This window comes from Oxyura jamaicensis, chromosome 4, assembly GCF_011077185.1.
Source record: "Oxyura jamaicensis isolate SHBP4307 breed ruddy duck chromosome 4, BPBGC_Ojam_1.0, whole genome shotgun sequence".
Taxonomy (NCBI): Eukaryota; Metazoa; Chordata; class Aves; order Anseriformes; family Anatidae; genus Oxyura; species Oxyura jamaicensis.
In genome coordinates, this window is record NC_048896.1 from 89,872,822 (window position 1) to 89,897,504 (window position 24,683).

The 24,683-nt window shown below is 45.3% G+C and overlaps 1 protein-coding gene across 2 annotated transcripts in view; it reads right to left on the minus strand.

Annotated features, from left to right (window-relative positions):
- Positions 1-215: 215 nt before the first annotated feature.
- FGFRL1 (fibroblast growth factor receptor like 1) overlaps positions 216-24,683 on the minus strand; it is a 167,161-nt gene continuing 142,693 nt past the window's right edge. For both annotated transcript variants that reach the window (XM_035324283.1, XM_035324282.1), the window contains exons 4-7: positions 14,213-14,293; positions 7,846-8,130; positions 4,275-4,628; positions 216-1,292 (exon numbers count right to left, since the gene is read on the minus strand). In XM_035324283.1, coding sequence (XP_035180174.1) covers positions 883-1,292; positions 4,275-4,628; positions 7,846-8,130; positions 14,213-14,293 — 1,130 coding nt within the window. In that variant the 3' untranslated portion in view covers positions 216-882. The remainder of the gene's footprint in view (positions 1,293-4,274; positions 4,629-7,845; positions 8,131-14,212; positions 14,294-24,683) is intronic.

Here is a 24,683-nt window from a genome sequence, read left to right on the forward strand (position 1 = left end):
CTTCCTTCCTTCCTTCCTTCCTTCCTTCCTTCCTTTCTTCCTTTTTCCTGGCAGTGGCACTGAGTCCTAGGACTGGGGCAGTGAGGTTTGCTCAGCAGAACCCTCCATGAGAAATGTGACTTGCAGAAATCAAACCAAACAGCTCGGTTAGCATTGCAGACAAAACACTGCGCTTGAGAAACATTCAACATTTCATGTTGTGAACCGAAATTAGCTTTTCCAGACTCTCTTGTGTTTTTTTTTTCCCCTGGAAGAGGTGAATTGGTCATGTCTCCTCATGCTTTGGCACTAAACCTCAGGTACTTTAGCGCTCGAGTCAGTCGGAGGGAAAAGGCTTTCCCTTGTGCTCCTGAGTGGGACAGGTTTGGGGGCTTACCACCAAAACAAGTGATGTGCCAGGGGAACAGGGCTGCCCACTTGGAAAAGCACCACGGTTGCCTTTTCTTGTTCCTTTTAGCTACATGAGGAAGGAGGTGGTGGTTCATATCCCTGCATCCTGTCTTACTTGCCGGCACCTTGATTAAAAAATCCAGGAAGGCTCCACTGGTGGGGATGGCTGCCTAGCTGCTGAGATTTGGAGTTCCTTCATTATTCCTTGGCTACATCCTGATTGCAATAATAAAAAAAAATCTCTTTTCTCTCTCTGTCTTTCTCTATTATATATATATTTATATAGATAGATATAGATATATACACATATATATATACACACATACACACGCATATACAATTATATATATATGTATATATATATTTAAAATTATATATATAATCTTTTCTGTCTGCTTTGCCTATTGCTGGCAGTGTGAGCTGACTCTGAGCAGTCTCTTCTGAGGTACCAGGGGGAAAAGCCCAAACGAGCTACTGTACACGGCCACCCTCTTAGCACTGGTACTGAATGTGCTGGTGCTGATGGACTTTGCCTTCCACGTGTGAGTGAGTGTGGGTGTGGATGTCCGTGTAAATCTTTGGGTACATTTTGGATGCCATGGCTGGGGCGAGTGCAGGCCCTTGGGACAGTAAATGCTGCTGCTGGGCGACGTATTCCTCATAGTTTATGGAGGAGATGCAGTCTTTGTCAGGGACCTGGGAGACGCAGATCCTGTCCCGGGGCTGCGGCCGGTGTACGGGGGCAGCAGCTGGTGGGGAGCAGGGTTTTTTCTTGGTCTGGCAAAGCCACAGGAGGATTGTCCCAAAGATGAAGACGGCTCCGGCGGGGATGCCGATGATCACGGGCCAGGGAAGGCTGCTGGCTGAGGAGGGGGGCACAGGTGCACTTGGAGGCTTGGGATCTGGACATCGTGACAGGGAAGAGACAGAAAGAGTTAATTGAATGCAGGCAAAGTAAATTCGTAACAGATGTCACACTTGGGCTGGCTTTTGTACAGGCTGTCTGGCAACCCTGCCAGACCAAGTAACAAGGGAGAAATCAAGCCAGCACATGAAGTTTGGTAACTGTTTTGCTTTTCAGTGCTCCTTGAAGGACAAGCAACTCATTTTCTCTGGTTTAGGGGTCAGGAGCAGGGCCTTTGGGGGATTTTTTAACTTTCTTATCCAAGTTTTAATGTATGCACTAGAGCCAGCCCAAGAATTTCCTAACACCTTTGCTCTGCGATGGAGTGGGCTTTGGTGCCCAGACTGGAGGACACAGCACAGCACGTCAGCAATTCCTCCATGTCAGCAGCCCAGGAAGCATGGCCGGGTTACACAGAGCCACAGCACATTGCCCACTTGTCTCTACCAGGCGTAGCTGTGTCTGCATGGGCTTTAGACACTTTAGCACCCTTGTCTAGTGCTACTGGAGCTACTCAGCAATGCTCTGACAGGGCAGGCAGCACAAATGCAGTGATTTGGAGGGGTTGTCTTGAGTTTTTGGTGTGGCTGGGAGAAAGGTTGAAAAACACAGGTGAGGTGGTGTGCTCTCTGTGGTGTCCAAGCGGTGGTGAGCTGAAATATCATATGATATTAAAGCACGTGTTCAATTCTCAATCCCAAATGGGTTCCACCTCCACCAGTTTCTCTGGAGCTGCCGTTGGCTTTCCAAGAGCAGCAAATTCAGTTAACAGAGGAGATAAGATGCTTCAGAAAGCCTTTCACACCTGCCTTCTCTCTGCCCACTGTGCTGCTGGCAGCCTGTACATCCCTCAGTAGCCACTCCTGTTCCTCAGCCTGATTTATAGACCCCAAATCATCCTAGGGTAGGATCCTAGCTAGCAAAGTCCCTGTGTAGATAGCTACCAGCTGGTGGTTCCAAAAACCCTGAAAAATACCTAGGTGCAGAGTTCAGCTTGCAGGACAGCACTCAGAAGCACTGAGAACTGCAGGCTATCCAAACAGCCCAGCACGTTATTTTCAAACATATATATCATTTAACTTTCAAGCCAACTTCTTTAAGACCCTAATGTCTTTTTCTCTCTTTAACAAAAATAATCCTATGGGTAGTTTGAAATATTAAATATATATCATGTGGTCTCTCTGAAGTCAGAAGGATGTATATTGTTGACCTCCAGAGACAAACTTTCACCCATCAGCACTGGAAATGACAAAACAACTTAGGCTGGGAAGGGACTCTGGAGGTCATCTGGTTCAGCCCCTTGTTCAAAGGAAGACAGGATCAGGGAACTGCCCCATCAGCTGACCACAAAAACAACAGTCTTCATGCTGCTTGGCAAAAATCCTCTGCTGGGCTGACACAAAAGTGTTTTGATATTCATGCATGCTGTTTTTCTGAGCTGTCTGTGTCAAATCTGATAGATTTACAAGCAAAATGGTGTTTTTCTAACTCATGGCCTTGCAACCACATCTTTCCTTCAGAGGGCAAGCTGGGTTCTCCTTTTCCGTCACTGCCAATAACAACAGGCCTTCGGGCACTGGTTCTGGTGCGAGGCCTCATTGTAGTCGCGCTTAAATCAATGGAAAGTCTCCCACTGATTTCATGGGGGCTGGATCGGACTCTCATAGTTTGGAAACTCCCAGAGGCTTTGAGTTATATCCCACCCATACAGCATTGTCCTTCAGAAAAAAAGAAAAAAAGAAAAAAAAAAAAAAAGCTGAAGCTGTCTAGCTGGAGTGCTAAATCTAAGTGATACAGAAGAAGACGCTAAGGAGCAGTCAGACTTTCCTTTTACTTGGCAACCTGCTGCTGGTGTCTAAATTCATGTTGTTGACTCTTGACCGTGACTGAGACACAGAACGTGGCAATCAGAGAGCAGAAGTAGCCATGCTGCCTTAGTTTTAGGAGTCAGGAGCATTTTCCCCGCTGCCTACACAGAAAACCAGTTTATCAGCCTAGGAGAGTTAATGGTGTCTCACTGGTATCTTGACCAGAGACACCCCGTTAGATCTGCCAGCTAAAATGTTCTGATATTGGCTCCATCTCCTGCACTGTCTTAACTGTGTTGGCCTTGCATGGGTGGTGAAAAGAGAGGAAAAAGCCGAAAGATGGATTTTTGTTATAAAGCTGGTGGTTCTAAAGCTAGATTCACATGTCAAAATGAGGCAGAAGGAGATGCCCTTTTCAATGAAAAATATTTATCAGGGCAGAACAGCACGCTCAGGAAGCAAACGAGTAAATGATAAAGTGAGAATGGTGTGCCCAAAACGCACAGAATACAGCCTCATTTGGACACAGCCACCAGCTCTGGGGCCTGGGGAGAGCAGGAAGCAGCTGTGAGTTTGGTACAATGGTCCTCAGTAGACCATTGGGTAAGAATTTAACTAATCGATCATTCGCTCTTTCACACTCATTCTTTTCCTTTCCTTGTGACCGGGACAGTTTTTATTCTTCTCTCATTTTATGGTCCCACATTATTGTTTTCTTTTACCAGTAAAGCAATACAAATAAGAGCCAGAGAAAGGAGAAATGTCAGGGAATGGGGCTGCAAACTGTGCTATTCCATTCCCCTCTCACCTCCTGCACCCTGTTGATGAAGCCTGCAACTGCAATGTGATTTCCTGGCACCTGTTTCACACAAGAGCACATGCTTCATTTTATTTCACTTTGCTGGAATCATGGTACCCAAGGGAGGGAGAAAAGGAACCATCAGCAAGAGAGATTAAGCAAGGGCAGATTTAAATCAGTGCTAATTTAGTCCCTGTTTTTAGTCCCTGATTTTAATTTAGTCCCCCAATTTGCTAATTGTTTCTAAACCTGGACTAGCCTCTATCAGTACAGCACCACAGAAGCCGACAGAGCACAATGGGCATCAGCAGTTGGAAATAATGCCATGACACAGGCTATTGCTTCAGACTAGGGAAATAAAAGCATAACTCACCTGGCAGAACTGTGAGGAAAGCGCTGCGAAAACTGTAGCCCATGGTGTTTGCCCCTAAGCAAATGTACATCCCCGCGTCCTCCTCCTTGGCTCGAGTAATCATCAGTTTGTTCAGGTAGGAACCGTCGGGACGGGACCAGACCTCCCCTGTGGGCAGCACAACAAACTTCTGTCCCCCAACGTCGATGGTGGAGTTGTACTTGCTCTCTGTGCCGTACTCCACCCTCTTCAGCCACTGGATGACGGGTTTGACATCGCTGCGGACTTTGCACTGGAAGGATGTGGTCCCGCCGTAGTCTACCGTGGTGTTGACCGGGTGCGTCCCTGTCAGGATGGGCTTGGACCTCGTCCTCTCTGCACAAAAACACAGGGAAATCCATGGAAAAAGGTGCCTGACAGTCTGATTAACACAGGTCAGACCATGGAGACACCTGGCCCTTCTGCTCCTTGGTAAGTGCTGCAAGCCCAACTCCATCTGCCAACTTTCCCCAGCCCCTTGTACTCTGCAGCTATGAGATGACAAAAGGGGCCATCCGTCCTTGTACTCCCACTAATCCATGTCTCAGGAACCACATCCCAGAATAATGGGATATTAATGATGCACCTGGACAGGGTATTTAAAAGGCTGTAGAGGTCTTTCTTGAGAATTGACCAAAGGAAAGGAAGATAAATGGCCTGAAACAAGCCAAAAAGGTCAAAACCGATTTCACGATTAAGTCTGGGTGATATTACAGGTCTGAACATGAATGAAGTGGTTTATTTCACTTGTTCACTTGATATCAATTCACCTGTTCACTTGAATATTAAAGTTCACTTGATATTGACCCTAGTGCCATCTTATCAATGTGTATAAATATCTGAAGGAAAGGTGTAAAAAAGATGGAGCCAGGTTCTTTTCTGTGGTGCCCAGGGCCAGGCTGAGAGGTGCTGGGCACAGCCTGGAGCCCAGGAGCTCCCTCCGAGTACCAGGCAGCCCTGCTGGGCTGGGCAGGGATGGAGCCTGGCACAGGCTGCCCAGAGCCTGGGGGGTTCCTGGGGGGCTCCAGGAGCTGCCTGGATGTGGGGCTGGGCATCCTGCTCTGGGCTCTGTGAGGGACAGAGCACGATGGGGTGGGACAGGATGACCTCCAGAGGTTCCTGCCAACCTCAGCCATTCTGTGGTTCTGTGTCTTTTATCACTGTATCTGGTAGGGTGTAATTTACAGGTGAATGCAACAGAACCTTGTGTATTCCACATATAAGGAAGAAATTCTTTATTCAGAGGGTGGTGAGGCACTGGAACAGGCTGCCTAGAGAAGCTGTGGATGCCCCATCCCTGGAGGTGCCCAAGGCCAGGCAGGATGGAGCTTTGGGCAGCCTGGGCTGCTGGGAGGTGTCCCTGCCCATGGCAGGGCCATGGAATTAGATAAGCTTTAAGGTTCCTGGAGCCAATAATAAAATCTTCCATTTCTCACGCAAATTTTGCCTCAAGTCTCAGTTGATGAAGGAAACAAGATGATAGGAAAGGAAATCAAACACAAGGGTTCACAAGACCAAACTTTCCAGCATGATCCTAAGTCTTAGGTTGTGTCAACTCCACATAAATCCGAAAGAAAAATATATCCCTCATCCTGAGGAATGTTAGGATCTGTTTTAGTGCTAGCATCAGAGAAATCAGTCAGTTTCCAGACAAGGAGGTACTGCAAACCTCTGTCCTAGGCACAGAGAGAAATTATGGTCTCACAGTGGGTGGTAACTGCTGGCAATCATCAACCACTTTTGACGGCAAACACTGTTGGACTGAGCATGTAACAGCTCCCACCAGCACAGACAAGAGGAAGAAACAATGGCCCCTATTTCAAAAACTCAGGGTACTGTCAACAGTGAGGGCTCTAAAGATGTGCTTGGGGGAAACAAAAAATACCACCATGGTCTCTACAGGCTGTGCCTAGGGACTACAAGCAGGAATCACAGCTGGGGAGACTGAGACTCTGACAAGCAGGACAGGCTTGGGAGTGGAGGCTTAAGGAGAAGGAAAAAAAAAAAAAAGGAAATGGAATAAAACCTGAAATGCTCCACAGAACGATGTTAAAAATAGAAAGATGTCTGAAAACTTCTTAATGCCCTTATCTGCCTGACTCTGGTCCAAGCTTTGGTTACTGTTTTCACTCCTAGCCAGCAAAAGCTAATGAAAACAAAGGTTACATACATCTTTAAGTTGATAAAAACCAAGATAAACAAGGACACAGAAAGGGGTTTGTTCCTGGTGCTGTCTGGTTTTGATGAAGTGAAAATGCCACAGCTGCCATTAGGATGGGGCTTGATTCATTTCCCTGTCTCTGCTCCTGGTTTTAGTGTAAACACATGTTTTTACTGTCTCCACACAGCTGCATCGTTATCAAATCCAGATGTCCAGCAGGTTTGTGCCTTCAGAGCCCAACAGAGCTCCCCACATGTGCTTTTAATTCCTGTTATTCTAAAGAAGGGACTTATCAGAGAGCAGATCTTTACCTTTAAGAATAGTCTTTCACCCTGGGATAAACTTTCTCATGCTAAAACTCATGCACAGACAGACAAACAACATGCTTTCCATGTGGCTGGAAATAGCCCTCCACGCTCCTGCTGGAGGATTAATGAGGGATATTTAATCTTCCCCCACTCAGCTCATCTTCTCCTTTTTCTTGAGCTGGCTGTTCCATAATAATTTCCACGGCAACTTATGATGATGTCACAGAAAAAGCATGATGATTTAAGAATAAGAGTTCTTCCTTGGAAGACTTAGGTAGGCTTTGAGCATAATTATCTTCAGTAATAATAGGAGAAACAGGAAATTAGGGACCAAAAATCAGAATAGCTAGACAGTAAGATGAGCAATTTACTCTACCTCACTGCAAAGCAAGGTAATCCTCCAGAGCTTATCTTCTAAGGACTGAACCTAAAGATACATACAGGACTCTAGTGGGATTTTAAACTATTTTTAGTATCTCGTTTGAACCCACCTGAACTATCAGATGTCTAAATGCTTTTAAAAACCTGGCCAAAAGCCTTGTTTGGCTAATTGATCTAGTCATAAGATTTCTGCTAATTCTCTTCAGATACTTCTCTAATGAAGTGGGCCTCTTACTATAGATATCTAGCCTAATTTTTCAGTTACCAGTTTCACCCTACTACCACTCTGAAAAAGTAGTCTGGGCCATCCTAAATGTTTCCACCTTTCCTCTGTGGCCCTCTATGAAGGGCCTTCTCAGTACATTCTCATTTTGTCCTTAAATTGACTCTGTCAGCTGTATGGGATTGAATGAGGGAATTGGGAACTTTGGCCATGTGGTACCCTTAGCGATGAGAGTTACTCAAGTGCTTCTTTTAATTTCAGACTTCTAAATAGTGTTATTAATATTCTGTCTTGCTCAGGTTTTAGGTTTATTCTGAAGTTTCAAAAAAGTTTTCACTGTTGATTTCTGCTGGTATTTCTAAAACTTCCCCATGTCTGCATCCAGCTGTCAGCACTGCATCCTCACAACCACACTCTTTACTCAGCCAGGCCCTTTTCCAAAAGCTCCATCCCCACCTTTGCACCCCAGGCTGCACTTACGGATTACTTCAACTTTGTATGTTGCATTGATTTCTCCAACTTTGTTAAACACTCGGCAGGTGTATTTCCCGCTGTCCTCTGGCTTCAGGTTCTTCAGGTTCAGCGTCCACTTCTTCTTCTTGTTCTCCCCAATCTCCTGGGGCGTGAGGGGCTTATTGTCCTTCAGCCACGTGATGTCAGGCCGTGGGTTCCCACTGGCCACGCACTTTAGGCGGATGGAGCTGCCGACAGGACGGGCGATCACTCTCCGTCTCATCTTGGCAGGCTGCGTGAACCTGGGCTGGGCTGCAAAATCAAGGACAATTGACTGTGGTGAGCAAAGGACATATAAAGGAGAATACTTCTAACAGGTGCTATGGCCAAATTTGCTTGAGAAGCACTTGGCAGCACCATGCATGCCCGTGTGTCACCATAACTCATATTCTAGCTCAAACCAAGTTACTTAGCACCCTTCAGTCAGATGCAGTTGAATGTCTAGAGGACTGCAAGGAGCACCACGTTAGCCTTCTGCATAGTACAACCCTGGAATTCCTCTATGTCCATAAGGCAACTGAGTGAGTCACATCTCACAAAATAATATCAAAATCACGCTAGTGCAGCTGAAGGCAAAATGCAGCCCCATAATCACATTGTAATTGTTACCATATTCCATGCCACAAATGCAAGCCCTTAGCCAAGACCAAAGGAGAAAACTCAGATTCCTGTTGGGCTGACCATTGTCTCAGTCTTTTGCTTGTCACTTGAAGCTTCATTTTCTGAAGATGTGTTTTGGTCCTTAGTTCTCGCTGGCTTTACTGGAACTTGAGAAGGGTCAATGTCTATTCAAAATGTAACAAAGTCTTACAAGTGAGCCAGACTTTTAAACTTTGATCTGAACTAAAATGTATGAGATTCACTCAACATTAATTTATGAAGCATTCATGTTGAAAGGCACAAAGAAATAAGTAAATAAATGGAAAGATCCAATAAAACAAAACTTGAGTTTGTTTTTTGAAGACACCCCCACGCCTGTCCATCCCCCGACTGAGACGCTGAAGTCGCTGCTGGAGAAAATCACTGGTTAAGATAAAGTTATCTTCATTTAGCAAGGAAAACACCAATACTTCTAGCAGTGGTGACAAGAACACTAGAAAAATGTGAGGTCCCCATTTAGGAAGATCTAAAAAAAAATCAAAAGTTTTACTCCTAACTGCATCTAACCTTAATTCAGATTATGTAAGTTTTCCAGAAAGAAAAGAGGTGGCACCTTTACTCTCTGGTGTGGTGGTTTTACCGTGCTAGGCAGCTGAACACCACAACTGCTCTCTCACTCCCCCTCCTCAGATGAGGAGGGGAAGAAGTAAAGGAAAGAACAACTCACAGGTTGAGATAAGGATAATTTAATTAAAGAGAAAAAAATATTATTAAGGAAATATTATTAATAATTAAACAATTCAACTAAAGGGAAAAAAGGGAAAGGGGAAGAGGGAGGGGGAAAGGGAATAACTAAACAAAACAAGTAAAGGCTGTGTGGCAGTGCAGAGGAAAGAAATTACTCTCTGCTTCCCACAAATGAGCGATGCTTGACCACGTCCTTGAAGCAGGGCCTCAACGCACGTAGCCGGTGTTCGGGAGGAGGACAGACGTTTTCACAACGAGAGCCCACCCCTCCCCTCTTCTTCCTTTTTCCACCTTTTATTGCTGAGTGTGACTCCATATGGTATGGAATATCCCTTTGGGTGGGTTAGGTCAGCTGCCCTGCTGATGTTTCTTTCTCACTTTTTGCCCACCCCCTAGGAGGGTCAGAGAGAGCCCTGATGCTGTGCCAGCACTGCTCAGCAGCAGACACAACACCGGTGTGATACCACTGCTGTTCTAGCTCCGAGTGCAGAGCGCAGCAGTGTATGGGCTGCTGCAGGGAAAGGTAACATCCCAGCCAGACCCAGTACACCTGGTAGCGTTAGTAATACTGGAGAAGGTCTTCCCATAAAGTCATGAGTTGGTCTAACTAATCAATAGAAAGAAAATAATCTTTACAAAAGGTTTTAAGGCAGTTAGAGCAATAGTATGTGATTTGTTGCAAGGCAAAAGCTTCTCTAATAGTATCGTGTAAGGAACAATTCAAAAGACATTACAAGTTTCCTAAAATTACCTTAGTTATGCAATGTCAGTAAAGGGGCACTTCTAACCACAGTCTCCTGCTGAGATTAACACCTCTTCTGAGTGTCACCTGGCACTCTCCCTCTGCTTCCAAAATACTCCTGCCCAATTCAACTCTCTTCTTTCTTATTTTGACAAAGCCAGTTTCTCCCGAGTCCATTCGGCAGCTCCATAACAGGTTTCTCTCACTGTTTTTAAATCCTGTTTTTTGTTTACTATAATCTTACTTTTCAGCCCCAAAGGGTGGTGACCCTGCATTTTCCTACTCCCTGGTAAATCCTCACAAATCCTTCGCTTGTGAAATTAAAAAAATAGCTGACAACTGGCCTGCTCTGTGTCACATTAGTTTGGGTTATGCCCATCAACCACTGATATTCACCAACAGCAACTGCAGATCCACAGCCTCAGTCACACGTGACACACCAAAACAAGCTGGGAAGGTTATGCTTCAGGTATCAGGGAAGTTTGCTACAGGACAGGACAGTGGGACTCCCTATTACAGAGCCAGCCCTGCTGCCCGGGGCCAAGCCAGGAGCCCTGGGATGTGCATTATGGTGGAGTTCTGCTTGATTGAAAGAGGCTGTTCTGCAGCTCCCTCCCTCCATGCACCGGGTACCTCCAGCCGTTGCTCTGTGAGGTCTGTGAACATAACCCCCAGTGGTCTCACTCCCCTGCAGCCTTGACCCACGTCCCTCCCTCTTGGAAGAAGACACCCTTTGGCATACCCCTCTCTCCGAGTCCCTTTCTGTAGGAGAAGCCATCTGCCTCCACAGCCTTCTCTTGCCCCCTTTGGCTGTCGTTTTGGGTCCCAGCCATTTCATGTTATTTCAAACTCTTGCTCAGAAATGCTTTGCTCTCCGTGCAGAGGCTTTCATGTGTAATCTAATGAACTGGAGCAACTCCGGCACTGCGAGTCCTTGCCATGACAGCTGAGCAGCAAGTGTGACACACTAACCCACTCCACAGGTCGAGGGGCCTACATGGCTGGGTATTCCCTTGAGGATCTGCTGCACGAGGAGCCCCCTGCCCAGCAAAAAAAAAAACAATCACCCTCCCAGAAAGGCGATTAACCCCATCAGGGCTGCACATTATGAGCACTGACATGCTGTTGTTTAAGTCCGAGCTTAGGGAGATGTGTTGATAGGGGCTGTCAGTGCAGAAATGGAGTGAATGTCTGCAAGGCGCAAAGGAGGGCTTAAGAACCAGTCAGGAAATGGATCTAAATGGTTATTCTCTAATATGGCAATAATTTACTCTGAGACCAGGGACTGCAGGCTCAGGTATGGGTAGATCCCTGCAGGATAGGACTCCTGGCCTGGGATTAACATACTAAAGAACTAGTTGGAATAGGACAGTCCCTTATTTTATCCATGTGGAGCAGTCAAGTGGGTGACTAAGCTGAGGCCTTCCCCTCCCTCTTCCATGCTTCCACGGCAATATTTCAGAAGGACATGGTCTCCCTGCTCAGTAATAGCACTCCAAAACAGAAACTCTATATTTTTTCCCCAAAAGCAGGCCTACAACTTGTTGTTGTTGTTGTTGTTGTTGTTTTTTCTCCCACTGCCACTCCCATGAATCTGAAGTTTTGCATTTGCCCCTCATGCAATGTTGCCCAGATACACACTGAGCCACAGGTAAAGCTAAACTCCTTGGGCTCTTTCTGTCTTTCTTCTTCTGTTTAGAGAAGGTTAAGCGATTATGTGTTCTCTAAAGCTACTCTAGGCTGCATGCAATATGCTGAAACCAGATCCCATTTACACAGTCCTGAATGTTTCCTTGACAAAAGCCTGATTTGGACAAGTTTTAAAAGGCCGGTTAACAAAAAAGAATGAAACACACACATATATACAAGAGAAAAGGAGACCCAGCAAGCACAAAGGAGAAAGAGGGAGAAGCAGCACTGTGAGGCAGACAGAAAAAGTCTCCTTTGAGTTGGTGCTAGTAAATATCTGTCCCCAAATCTGTACCATTTACAGAAGTTTTGCTTGTTGGAGTGCCAGAGAAGGCCATTACAAAGTGCCTCTGTGTTATTTATACTTCAGTTTCTTGTTCTCCACATCACTTGGCGTTTGCTTCATAAACATGAACTGCACATTTGTACAGTATAAATTATGCCACACGCAAGAGCAAGGGAAAACACAAGTGGATGGGGACAAAGACGCAGTGTTGTACATGGGTTTCTTGCTGAAATCTGTTTACCATGAAGGTTCAAGCTAATGAGAACAAAATGAAGCAGAAGGTTGTCAGCAGAAAGACCTAGGAAGGAGTTCAGCAGTCTCCCTACATGACACCTTGAGGTGCATGGATTAGTCCCAGAGGCTACTGTCAGACATTGCTCATACAAATTTAAGTGGTTAACTAAAACATGTTAGTCTGTTGTGATCTGCCGTGATTACCACCACATAGCGATGGTCAATACCACTTCAGGCTTTCATTATACTTACTCAAAAAAATGCCATGTCAATACTGTCAAATCTTTTGAGTAAGAGCTCAGTCTTTCATGGAAAGATGTGGATGGGTGTATCTATCTTTCCCTGCTCTTGTGGGGAAGGTCCTTTCCCTGGCAATTTCATTCCATGATGGTAGCTGGAAAGCAGAGTGGTACTGTCACCATGCTTCTCCTCTCCCACATTCTCTAGGCCCAGGACTCTGCAAAAAAACAAACTGCTCCTTCAACCATTCTCTTCCTGAGACCCACAGGCACACACTGACCTTCCCTGCACACCAGCTCATGCCAGCACTTTTCTGGTGAACGCTGCTGGGTGGAAAGGGTGCTGATATGTATGTATCCTGACCCAGTTTTTTCTCTGTTTGGGGAGAGGAGATAGGAGGTAGGGAATGTGGAAAAAGTAGAGGTAGAGAGCAACACTCTACATCACCAAAAAAAGAAAGAAAGAAAAAAAAAAACACAGGGCACAACATGATTTCTTACAAGGACATGATTGCCTATGAATTTTAGTAATATGTACATCTTTTATTGCAGTATCACTGTGGTATTGATCCATCATCCACGAGCTCTCCCAGCAACACATCTACCATGACTTTCAGTATCTACTCCTATCTCCACCAGGGTAATGAAGGGTAGAGAGATGTCAGCTTTTCTTGCTAGCTAATAAATCCCTCCTGAGGCACTCCTGACCTGGGGTTTAGCTGAGCCACCCTTTCTCTAGCTCTAAAACTTTATCATCTTTTTCCAGAATGAATGGAGGTTACCTTCCTCTCTCGGAGCAAACTCAGGCTCATGAATCTGTAATTCAAGGCTATTATGGCACTGCCTCCTTTAGCTTTGGACTGGACTACACTGCAGCACACCACATCCTTTGTTTGCCAACTCCTGAAGGAAACTGGCCTCAGTTCAAGTGGTGGGGACTCATCTGGTGACAGCTTGACAGGTTCCGCCCCTACCATTACTATGAGGTTACTCACTTGCCATGAACGTGGGAGAAAGCTGTTTCTGTGTTACAAAATTCAAAGGAGGGACGAACTGCCGGAGCAAAATGGAAATATTATGCTTCATCCCTTGGGGTCATAAACTCACATCACACTTCTGTCAGTAATGGCCAATAGCTGTTTGGCATCAGTCTGACAACTTATTGTCCTTCAAGGAGTGCTTGGACCAAACTATGGATCTGTGAGTCTTGTAGAGATTCACAACCTGTTCCAAGAGAGATTTTAGCAGTTCCCCAAAGCTCTGCAACAGCATCAAAATCCTATGCTTGAATAGTCCGGGATTTAGAGAAGTTCATGCAGGTGTCTAAAAGAGAGGGTAGTTTTCAAAAATACTCAGCTTTGGCCTAATGCTAATTCTGATGAAGTGAAGTCAGACCTCCCATTTGCCCTCAGTGGGAGCAGTGTTATGCTGGCACTGAAGACTTTTGGAAATATTGCTGTAAAAGTCAATATACCGTTCATAGAGAGTCTATGAAAGCTGTAATAGCTGCACATGCAAAGGAAAGTCACTGCCCAGAAAAACAAATTCAAGGGAGAACCATGCTGGGGTATAAGGCAGGGGGCTCTAGAGCAGATGATGGGCTGTATTTTGCAGAAGGACGCTTGGATGGGATCCATTCACACCAACATTCAGCTGAGACTCTGTTTATTATTTGAGCATCTGTAAGGAGAACTCACTCCAATTGCTCTGCCTTTTTCTTTCCTTCTGCAACTGAGAAATGTGTTGGGTGAACAGCACCGAAGCAGGAACAAAGGTAAAATATACACTGCTCCTTACCCCATTGCTTCCCCGAATGATCTTCATATTCTCCATTCGAACCTTCAGGTACCTGGCTGTTCTTTCCTGAGCTGGTGTCATCTGCAAAGGAAAAGAAACTGATGTTAGGAATGTCTCCAGCAGTGCAGCAGTGTGCTAACAGGAGTTTGCATTTCCTCTTGGAGGCACCATGCAGCTGAAAGGCACTCAACATACATTTGGCATTCATGTCCTGGCACTTACAGCATGGCCAGTTTAATGAACAATTTAGTTGCTGCTTTATGAGCTTTTCGGCAGGCTACCAAAGCAATGGGAGATTAATCAATGTTTCCATTAATAGCTGACTAAAGCCTCTTTGTTTATGTTTAGAGGTTGCTGTTCCCTAGGAGGAGCTGATCTGTTGTACCTTCTATGCAAATAATGGTATAAATCAAAATTACAGCTAATTAAACCTGGGAGGTGGGGAAGACTTATGCGATCAGTCACCCAGAACACAAGACATGGAATTAGGACCAATAATTTGCCTTTCAGCTTCCCTACAAAATCAAGAGAGCAAGCAGGTCTGCTGGGTGTCAAATGAGCCCTCAAGGGACACTGAAAGCAAAGCTACAGCAGGACAAAGCAATACTGAATAGAAAAGATTTATTTATTTTTTGATTTAATTAAGACCACTCATCCACCTTTATCAATGGCATATCTCTCTGTCCCTAATCACTCCAATTATCTATACCACAATCACAGAGCAGCATCAAAGTTTCCACAAAGTGCCCTATACCACTAGCAGAAGTAGATATCACCAAAAGGTGATGTCTACCTTCATCAGCCCCCTCTCCAGCAGTCCCCATGTCCAGTTTCAGCTGTGCTATGGCCACCTATGAGGTCTCCACAAGGGCTGAGGGAGCAGGAGAGTGCCCCAAGCCTCCTTCTGCAACCCGTATGGTGCTGGTGCCGGTGGCCTCACACCTTCACAGCACCAGAACGAGGATGAGAAGCTTTTTCCTCCTCTGAAACAGCCCCACCTCTTCTGCACAAGTGCTCAACTCTCCTAGCCATGCCACACACCAGGAGGGAAGCCCACCTGAGGGACACCCGGCAGCTACGGGTGATGGCACAGCAAAACGTGGCCCTTCCGAGGCTGCTCCTGTGCTCTGCAGGCCGCTGTGGGCAGCCCCACAGGGGGGTGAAGTCTTTCATCGAGAGCTGCTCAGCTCCTAAAGTGCATCGAAGTGCCTGAAGTGTGTGAGATGAAGCCAGGCCTAAACTCTTATTTCAACCCTGAGAGAGCATCTTGATTTTCAGAGGGGGGTCAGGTGACAGCAGGGAACAGGTCTACCTCAGTAAGGAGCTATGAGAGGGTGTAAAACCCACCATGACAAGCAGAAATACCTGAACCAAGTAATGAATCCTTCCAATACTCATCTCCTAAAACCAACAAGAAAAAAGGTCTTAAGCAAATGAGAGGAACAAGCTCTGGTTTTTGTTTGTTTTGTGTGTGTGTGTGCAAAATGTGCAAATAGTAGAGCTGTTCTTTTCATTTGCTTTAGACAACGGGTTGTGCTTAAATAGAGGGTAAAATCCTGTGCAGGCTTTGTGAGAGAAGACCATGTTAAAACCATGTTTTAACCCCATCCTCATCCCAGTTTCCACTACTTTGGAAAATCATCCTGACCCTTCAACACGGGGCATTTTGTGCCGCCACATGCTCCACTCTCGTTTGCTGCTGTCTCTTAAGCAGAGAGGCTGCAATGCCATCTGGGTTTGTCCCCCCTCACCCCTGGCAGATTTTTCTCTTCTCCTTGCAGCGACTTCAGCACAGTTCCCCCAGAGGTATGTGCAGCTGTCATTTCGAGGGGGAAAGCAAGCTTTCAGGGCAGCAGCACGCTGTGCCCTTGCCGCGGCAGCTCCCTCTGGCTGACCAGCCCTTCCCACCTCCCTCACCCTGTGTCTGTCACTGGAAGCCCGGAGTATTTCCCAGGCCAGTTCCCAGCCCGAGTCTCAGGGCAGCAGGGTGAAATGCAGCCAGGCTCAGCACACAGCACCTCCTGCACAGCGCCGCGAGGGCAAATGCACTGTGCAGGCTGCGCCGGGGCTGGCCCGCAGCCCGACTGACGGAGGAGGCTTGTAACCCACGTGCTGCGTTCTGCAAATATAATTTTACAGCCTTGGCAAACCAAATGGAGGGAATACAAATATACCCATTATATATGATGGCTTGCATATGACAGATCGTCTCCTTTAAGTCAAAATACTGAGTTGATTATCTTCTGGTTCTTGTAGAACTTTTCACTTAAGTATCAGTAGGGCTACAAACGAAATCCTGGATGCCCTCTGACAGAGAACTTAGCAAATCCCCTAGCACAATTAGAAAAATGCATTGGGTAATGGAGAAGAAAGGAGAACTGTGGTTGGAGATGTAGGATTCCTGCCTATTGTTAAGCTGCTGAATATCTTAAAAGCGGCTAAGACGTTTAAGTGGTGATGTTCTGTCAATTATATCTTAATCCTACCCACGGTGATGTACAAAGAGCGGCGTAGCCTCCCTTGCCTCCTGCCTCATGTTACAGTATGTCAGCCCATGTGCGCTCCTCCTGCCTTTACACAAGGACTGACTGGCATCCCCAACACCTCTTGACACACTGCCAGGCTTTTGATGTGAGTAAAATTGCTCTGATTCTTTTTGATCCTTTGAAGATGCCTCTTTGGTTGTTATCCTGCCAAATCCCAAACCTGCGGAGTAACCTACCAAACCCAGAGAAAATCATTTTGGAGGAAGAGATCAGGATAGCTAATGCCACCATGCTGAGCCTATGAAATAAATAATTTGGCAGCGGAGCAAGATTTAAATAAGTAACTGCACGCATTTAGGCATGTTGTTTTAGATCCACTGGAACCAGTTTCATGTTTGTTAGGAATGCGGTAACGTTAACAACAAAACACAGCAGAAGTCTCGGGGAGGGGTGGTGGCAATGTAAACATGGAAACTCATGTTGAGCAAAACTACTGCTTCCCATACCTGGAGGTGTGCACTGGGTGAGGGGATGCTGCGGACATCTCTGTTCCAGCTCAAGATGCAGCGAGCTGGGCTCCTACCTTGAGAAAAGAAATCCAGAAACTGGATGCTACTCAGCAAAGCTCATCTGAAGGATGATTCCCTGAAGCACTGGAATCTCAGGCCAAGCTTAAAAGTGTGAGTGAGCCAGGAGAATAGCCAGTAATATAACAATAAAACATTAACCTGGGATGTAAGCGACCCAGGGGCAAGTCCCTCTTCTGCTGCATTCAGAGGGATTTGAACCTCCTCCCTTGCACCTTGGGTGAGCGTTTTAAGTTCTGAACTACAGTAGCAGAGAGCCAAAAAAGAGATTATTATTATATAAAGTGGAACAGCACAGCAGGAGATAGGTATCCCAGGAACACCCTTAGGATGGAAGAACCCCATTTAATTCAGTTATCACCAAAACTTGACTTCCACCTGCTACAACCACATTGAAAGTTATACTGTGGCTGCATGGGAAGCATCTGACAAAATTTCATAAAAGTTCAGAGGTGTCTAGTCCGGCCCTAACCTGAAGTCTGAAGCAAGCTCTGAATTATACCAATGAGGAAGGGCAACAGGGTCTGAAAGATCTGGTTAATACTGCCTGATCTGAAGGCCTGCTGCTTGTATTTCACCCCAGCCTTTGCTAGTGCAACTGGTCTGGCAATATTCCTCTTAGACAGAGAGTGCACCTGAGAAAGTGAGCCACATTCAGATATGCATGACCGGCATATAAAACGATGGGTTTGTAGCAGAAATCACAGAAGTCTTAGCTATATTCAAAACTGACCTAATAAGCCGATTGCTTACTCATTCTCTTGTCACCTCCCACTGAGGCAGCCGGGTCAGGGTGATAAGTACATACAAAAAAAAATCAGCCTGCAGCCAAAGGGCAGCAGGGACCAGCTATGCAGCACTGCCAGCTTTGCTGCCAGCAAATTACCGCAAGAGGCAGCGCTAAGGAGGATGAGCTGCTGAAGTTTCCTACGAGCTCCCTTTTATGTGACCTATATTGGAAGGTCATCCTGTACTGGACTTCTTGGACACTATCACAAGCTTAGGAGAGCAGCCAGTTGGAAGACGAAGTGGAAAACCTGCCTTGAAAAATAATCACTGACTAATTTTATGTCACGAGTATCTGGGGGTAGGAAAACACACTCTGTGTACATGATTTAGGTGTCCTCACCGCACTACTTGGTTCCATGGTGTCACAAAGCACGCTGGTTGGTCAAGAAACCTGAAGTGGAAGCCTCCCATATCATGTCAGGTGATAGACTCGGGGACAAGGGACAAACCTATGTAACCCCTTTCCCCTCCGTATACCACACTGGCCATACGAGATGGGGTCAGGATGGATCCAGAGGCACCAGCTGTTTGTTCAGGAATGCCATCCTGGCAGTGTGACCTGCAGAGAGGCAGTCAATGCCCCTCTTTTGCTTCAGGATCTTGTTCCAAGCTGGCTCCTAGGCTGAGATCCCACAGGTCAGATGCTGGTGCGGGCTTGGGAAGTGTGGGGTGGGGTGGGGTGGGGAGTGCTTGTTTTTGCCTGAGTCCTGACACATCTGAGCGTATGAGGCCCTGATTATCAGTGCTGATGTCATGGACCAAATTGCCCTTTCACACCCCAGAAAGCATGACGGTCCATGCATATTGCCTGTCATGTGTCCTGTTGGTCAGCTCCTTGTCCCAAAGCAGGCTGGGTTTCTCCAGAAAGAGATTTCAGTCTGTAACTCCATCAATTAACAAAGGGGATCCGAAGGGACAAAGAGTGCCATATAAGAGGGGTATAGTTTCTGTTTATTACCATGGCAGAATTGTTCCATTCCCTATTAAAAGTTAAAACAAATGGAAAATTCTGCATAACAGTTGACTCTGAGAGAAACTGATGGGAAATATTCACAGACTGTTACTGAGCCAGGATCAAATTTTATTTACCCACAGACTTTCTGTAGAGGCTTCGTGTTTTAGCCAAACGGGCATGACTTGTTTTTGGGCCAATACCAGGTTCTTAGAAGCCATCCCCAAGTCAAAACAACGTCCCAATTTACGAAGCAAAAAATCTAACCATAATGTTTCTCTATGATTCACAAAGTTGCTTTAATTTGTTATAATGCAAGGCCAGTCCCTGCTCTGACTTGATGGGACCAGCTTTGGAGCCTTTGATGTCAGAGGCCTTGAAAGCCCCATTTCACAGATGAGCCAGCTTTGCATAAATAAACAAAGTGACCTCTGAACTGGAGCCTGAGACCTGAGCACACTTCAAAGCACTGGGGGAGGCGATGGGGGGGCAGCGGGGAATGAAGCGATCAGCATGCATCATTAAGGCAGCCCCCCGCTCCACGCTGCCGCCGAACAAGGGGTGTAAATAAAAGGAGGGAGGCAAGTGAGGAGGGAGTGAAATGAGGGGGAAAGTGATGTAATCCAGTCAGGCTTGAACAATTATAATGAGGCCTTCTCCCATGGATGAATGAAAGGGACCTCTCTGAACTCCAGCTTTAAGAGCCAACTCTTGCGCTTGCCCAGATGCATCATATTTGCACATCATATTTGCACCCCAATGTCCTTTGCTGCTGCAGAGGTCCAGTGAATGGCAAATCTGAAATTCCTTGGCAGATGTGGGTCTTGGGCCTTCCCATGAGCTAAATGAGAATTTGTTCTGCTGACCTTAACCATAAAACTGAGGGGAGGGAATAGGCCAGTAGGTGTTTGGACTTGTTTTCCTGTAGCCCTGATGGTGCAGCAGATAAAAGACAAACTTACAAGAAAGTAGGTACAAGCTGAAAAGTCAGTCTCGACAGTTTATCTCCAATAAATTCAGGATTTCCTGTAATAATTTCTGGAATTTAAAAGGGAAGTGCAAGGGAAAAATCATTCTGTACTTGTTTTAGCAGGTCTTCTGCTATCCCAACTGGTTCAGCTGATGCCCAGATGAATGGTCCACGAGGTATGTATGTAGACAGGCAGTAACAACTTTATCACAGGGTTTGTGGGGATTAAGGCACTTGCTTTCCTCAGATCTCCTTAATGCGGATTAACACTCCAGGTTTCACTTAGAATTTCAGCTGGTATTAACCCCCAGCGATCAGGGAAATGCATCCCAACCTAATGGCTAGCTCATGATTTCCATCTGAAAGCTACCTCTGTCAACTGCCAGGATTTTATTGCTAGTCTTGTTAGCCTTGTGATATCTGGGGGAGTTCTGAAGGACCTTGATCCAGGTGTGTGCTTGAGAATCTCTCTTTATTTCTGTATTATTGAATAACAGTTCTTATCATCTGTGATTGTAAAGAAGAACTCTACACAAATATACCTTAAAGGCTTGGAGGAATGGGAACAAAACACTGATTTTTCAGATCTTATGAAATTTTCAGCCTCTTTCATGGTTTTCTGAGACCTGGATTATAACTTTAGGACTCTTGGGACTGGTGATCCATAGATCAATTCCAAGGCTGATTTGAAATCATGAAAAAGATTAAGATGCAAAGTTTGTATCTTGAGTAATTCTGAATTTCCTCCCATCACTGAGGTATAATTTAGCAAGCCTTCTCTCTGAACCCTCCTTTATGCCAGAGTCAGATGGGAAAAATACTCCAACGAATTCATCCCACTAAAACAAACCTGGTTTAAATCTTAGATGTCATTCTGAATGTTTTTCATAGTTCCTCCAGCAACCCTTGATCTCTTGCTTGCCACTCCTTAACCTGCCTGCTCTATTAACAGTGCCGTCCACTGTATTAACAATGCTGATGCCATGGAAAAGCAGGAAATGTGTTTAGAATTTATTTGGAAGGGCACAGTGAAAGCAAAGGGATCAGGAATATTTGGAGGGATGAAAAAAAATCTCCTGGAGAAAACCCCTTTCCTTGGGCCTTGCCAAACAAAACCCCTCAAGATGAAATTGAAGAAATCCACTCTAAGGAACACATAGCCAAGGAACACTCTAGTTGTGTTGTTTTTTTTTTTTTAACCTAAAAGGTTACTGGCAGAGAATTTGGCTCTGTAGTGCGCACTGAAGACTTTACTCCTATTGCCTTTGGTTCCAGTTGGACCAGAAATAACCAGAACTATTGATACTAGAATTTCCTGAATATTTATATGTGGACGGTTTGTGCTAGTGGCTTTTCTGGTATTTTCAGCTCTGGCTATTTTCATGAGAATTTCCATGTAAAAAATGTTATGGATTTTACTTCAGCCCCAGTACTGGGAGTCTCTTTATAAGCATGATGCTTTGCAAAAGAAACCTCGTCAGCACGCATGCCTTGTGAAACACAGGACGGGCACCACAGGCTACAGACCAAAGCCATGGGCAGCAAATGAAGAAACTCAACTTCTGTCCCTTCCTAGGTCCCACATTTTTAAGCCACAATAATGAGGGCCAGACCCATCAGCCCTCAGCTGTAGATGGCAAAGTTCTACATTTTTATTTATTGCTGCATCCCACATCTCAACACACAGGTGAACAAATACTGAGAGCAAGTGCTTTAAGACCGAAGAAGACATAACTCCCTTCTGCAAAATAAAAGGGTGGACTTGGGGTAGCATAGACATATCAGAGCCAATTTATTTTATGGGTTGACACCAATCTAGCTCCAAGAGAACAGCGGTGTGCTGTTCTGCTTCTCTGGACAGTTTTAGCAGCCCATAGAGAATCCAGCACTGCTGTGCAAAAGCTGCTATCAGCACCTGAGCTAACTCTTTTACCACCAATTCCTTCTTCATACAGCAGTCCTCTGCTGGGAGTGCAATGTAGACATACTCCTAGTCTGTAATGTTGCAGACCACTAAAGAATGCTGTGGTTTATAGCCTATGCTTGGTTAAAAAACTTTGATTTGGAAAAGGATCACATATTTCCTTAGAGAAGTAAACATGTAAGGTGGAGTGATGGAACTTCAGAAAACTGGACTATTTAAGGCATATATAAAGGGATTAATACACAAATAACAAGATACAGAATGAGAGTGTTTAAATTTCACCCAGGAGAAGAGGTTGTATTACCCTCAGTCTTTGAAACATTTCAAATCATAATAGTCTTCCTATGGCTGAGAGATTTTACAAATCCATTTGCCAAAGTTGGCTCATCTGGTTCCCAAAGCAAACTGTAGCTACTCCTCCACTGTTTCTGTGATTATGGTACACCTGTATGACCAAGAATGAAAACGCTCAACAGAAATGGATGATCATGAAAAAGGAGTCCTTGAAGACATCCTCCTACTCCCCCCCCACCCCCCCAAACAAAACCGAACCCTCCCTAGTGGCTATATTTATACAGTGGAACTTTGGAGATCTTCCAAGCTCCTGACTCCATGAAGATGAGACCTGGGTGAGATCTGGGCATACCATGCTCATCTTTCTCCTTCTCTTCTCTGTCCCAATGTCTCCTCTGTATCTGGGTCAGGTCTGCACCTCCTTTACAGCTAGTTCTCCCTGCTCTTCCCCAGCCACTTCCCATAAAGCTGTGGAGGGAGAAGCCTTCCTGAAGTCTGGGTTCTTCCCTTGCTCTTTGTGGTCCATCGTTACCCATGGAGCTCACAAAGTCATCAGAGACACATTCTCAGCCCTGGAACATCTGCATATGGGGAAGCTCCATCTACTGCTGTAACCACAAAAAGAACCACAAGGAGAGGTGGCTGGAGCTGTTTGCTGAACCACTGCAATTCCCCGACCTACCATTATCACAATTACATTACGAAGGCAATCACAGGCCTTCTGCCATGCCGACTCCTCCAGACCTCCCGCCTGCATCCAGGTCTCCATTCCACAGGAGGCAAGAAAACAATTCTTCCTTCTCTGTTGTTGTTGCTGAGGTTACTTTTTTTATCAGCAGGCTACATCACACACAGACAGCAGTCCCCAGAGATCTGCACCACAGGCACCAGTCTGCGGTTACGCTCCCCATCTACTGCTGGTGAGGATGAAAAGGCACAGAAATCAGAGAACAAGACAAGTGGTTAGGCTTCTGCCTTGTCACCAGCTTTTGGGGCATGAAATAGTAGCACCAAAGACAGCAATTACCAATCTGCTCTTTCAGCTCTTGAACAAACTGAGAATATCTTCCAGTATTTTTTAATTGTTTAATTGTACCGTGTATCAAGGATTTCTTAGAAACAGGTTCCCTTTATATTAGACATTGCTTACACACAGCACTAAAGACGGTCCATGTTTAGAGAATTTTCTGTCTTGTAAAGAGTTTTCTGTCTGGGTGATGCAGGAATGGAGTGGATACCACATGTATGTTCCTCAAGAAACACCTTTTTCAGCGTCTCCCCATTTTGGCCTGCAAGGCGAATGATGGAGGTCTCTCATCCCTTTATAGAGTTGAGAAGCAAAGTTTCATTTATAACACCAATCAAACTGATATCTGCATTTATAACAATTTTATTGAAATTATTTATAGTAATGAATAATTTCTTATATAACGCTAACAGAAATTGGGTAGTGTCATATGGTGTACATTGCTTACCTACAATTTTTAAATAGTCCCTACTTTAGAAACCTAATTCTAGTGCCCAAGTTAGAAGAGAGAATGAGAAGAAGGTCAGGTTGACATCTACCTCTCCTCCCTGACTGCAAAGGGATGACAGAGGGGGCCTCAGCCACGCACAGTGGGTGCCAAAAGCGAGGTGGTATGAACACTCCACCCAAGAACATAGGCCGAAATTCCATCTTCAACAATTCTAAATTGCTCAGGGTTGGGGGAGGGAGGCATGCCACTGAAAGGACTAATGGAAGGTTAATGATAAGAAGAAGATTACAGCAGAGCCGAGGATAAACTGATAAGACCTGTCTCTCAGCTTTCTATTTTAACCACTACGCAGCTGCTGTTCCTCACATAAAGTTATATCTCTATCACCCCCCTTCCAAGTAGCACTGATCGATGTCCATTATTTCCTTCATTCAGATGTGTAGGAACACCACTGATATGTGTTCTATCTCCCTGAACTTTCAAGTGGTCAAAATAGCCAGCTGAAAGAAATTTCCAGAGGGGTCAGAAGGAATGAGGAGTCAGACATGTCAGTGACTGAGTACCAGAAGTATTTTTGGATGGCATTCATAATCAAACAAAAATAATCAATTGTACAATCCTCACCCTTCCAAACACTGAGTTAATTCCTTAGTGTGGAATTACCCAATCCATCATGATGAACTGGGAATTGCAATACTGGATGTTACAGATAGGAATGTGGATCCAGCTGTTTCTTCAACACCATTACAAAAATTACTTAAACATTCCTTATGGGCTTGCATATTTCATAGTCTTCTGGTAGAAAGGGAAAAATACCTCTTACAGAAGAAAATTACACATCCTATGCAGCATGGCAATTATCAAATGAAGCTAAGCCTCAGAGAGAACTGCTGGATAACATCTTTAATGGGAAAATTGAGTCCCCTGTCAGCCTGCTTGAGGCAGAAACTCACACCTCATTGAGATCCATCAACAGCATATTATGTTTTAA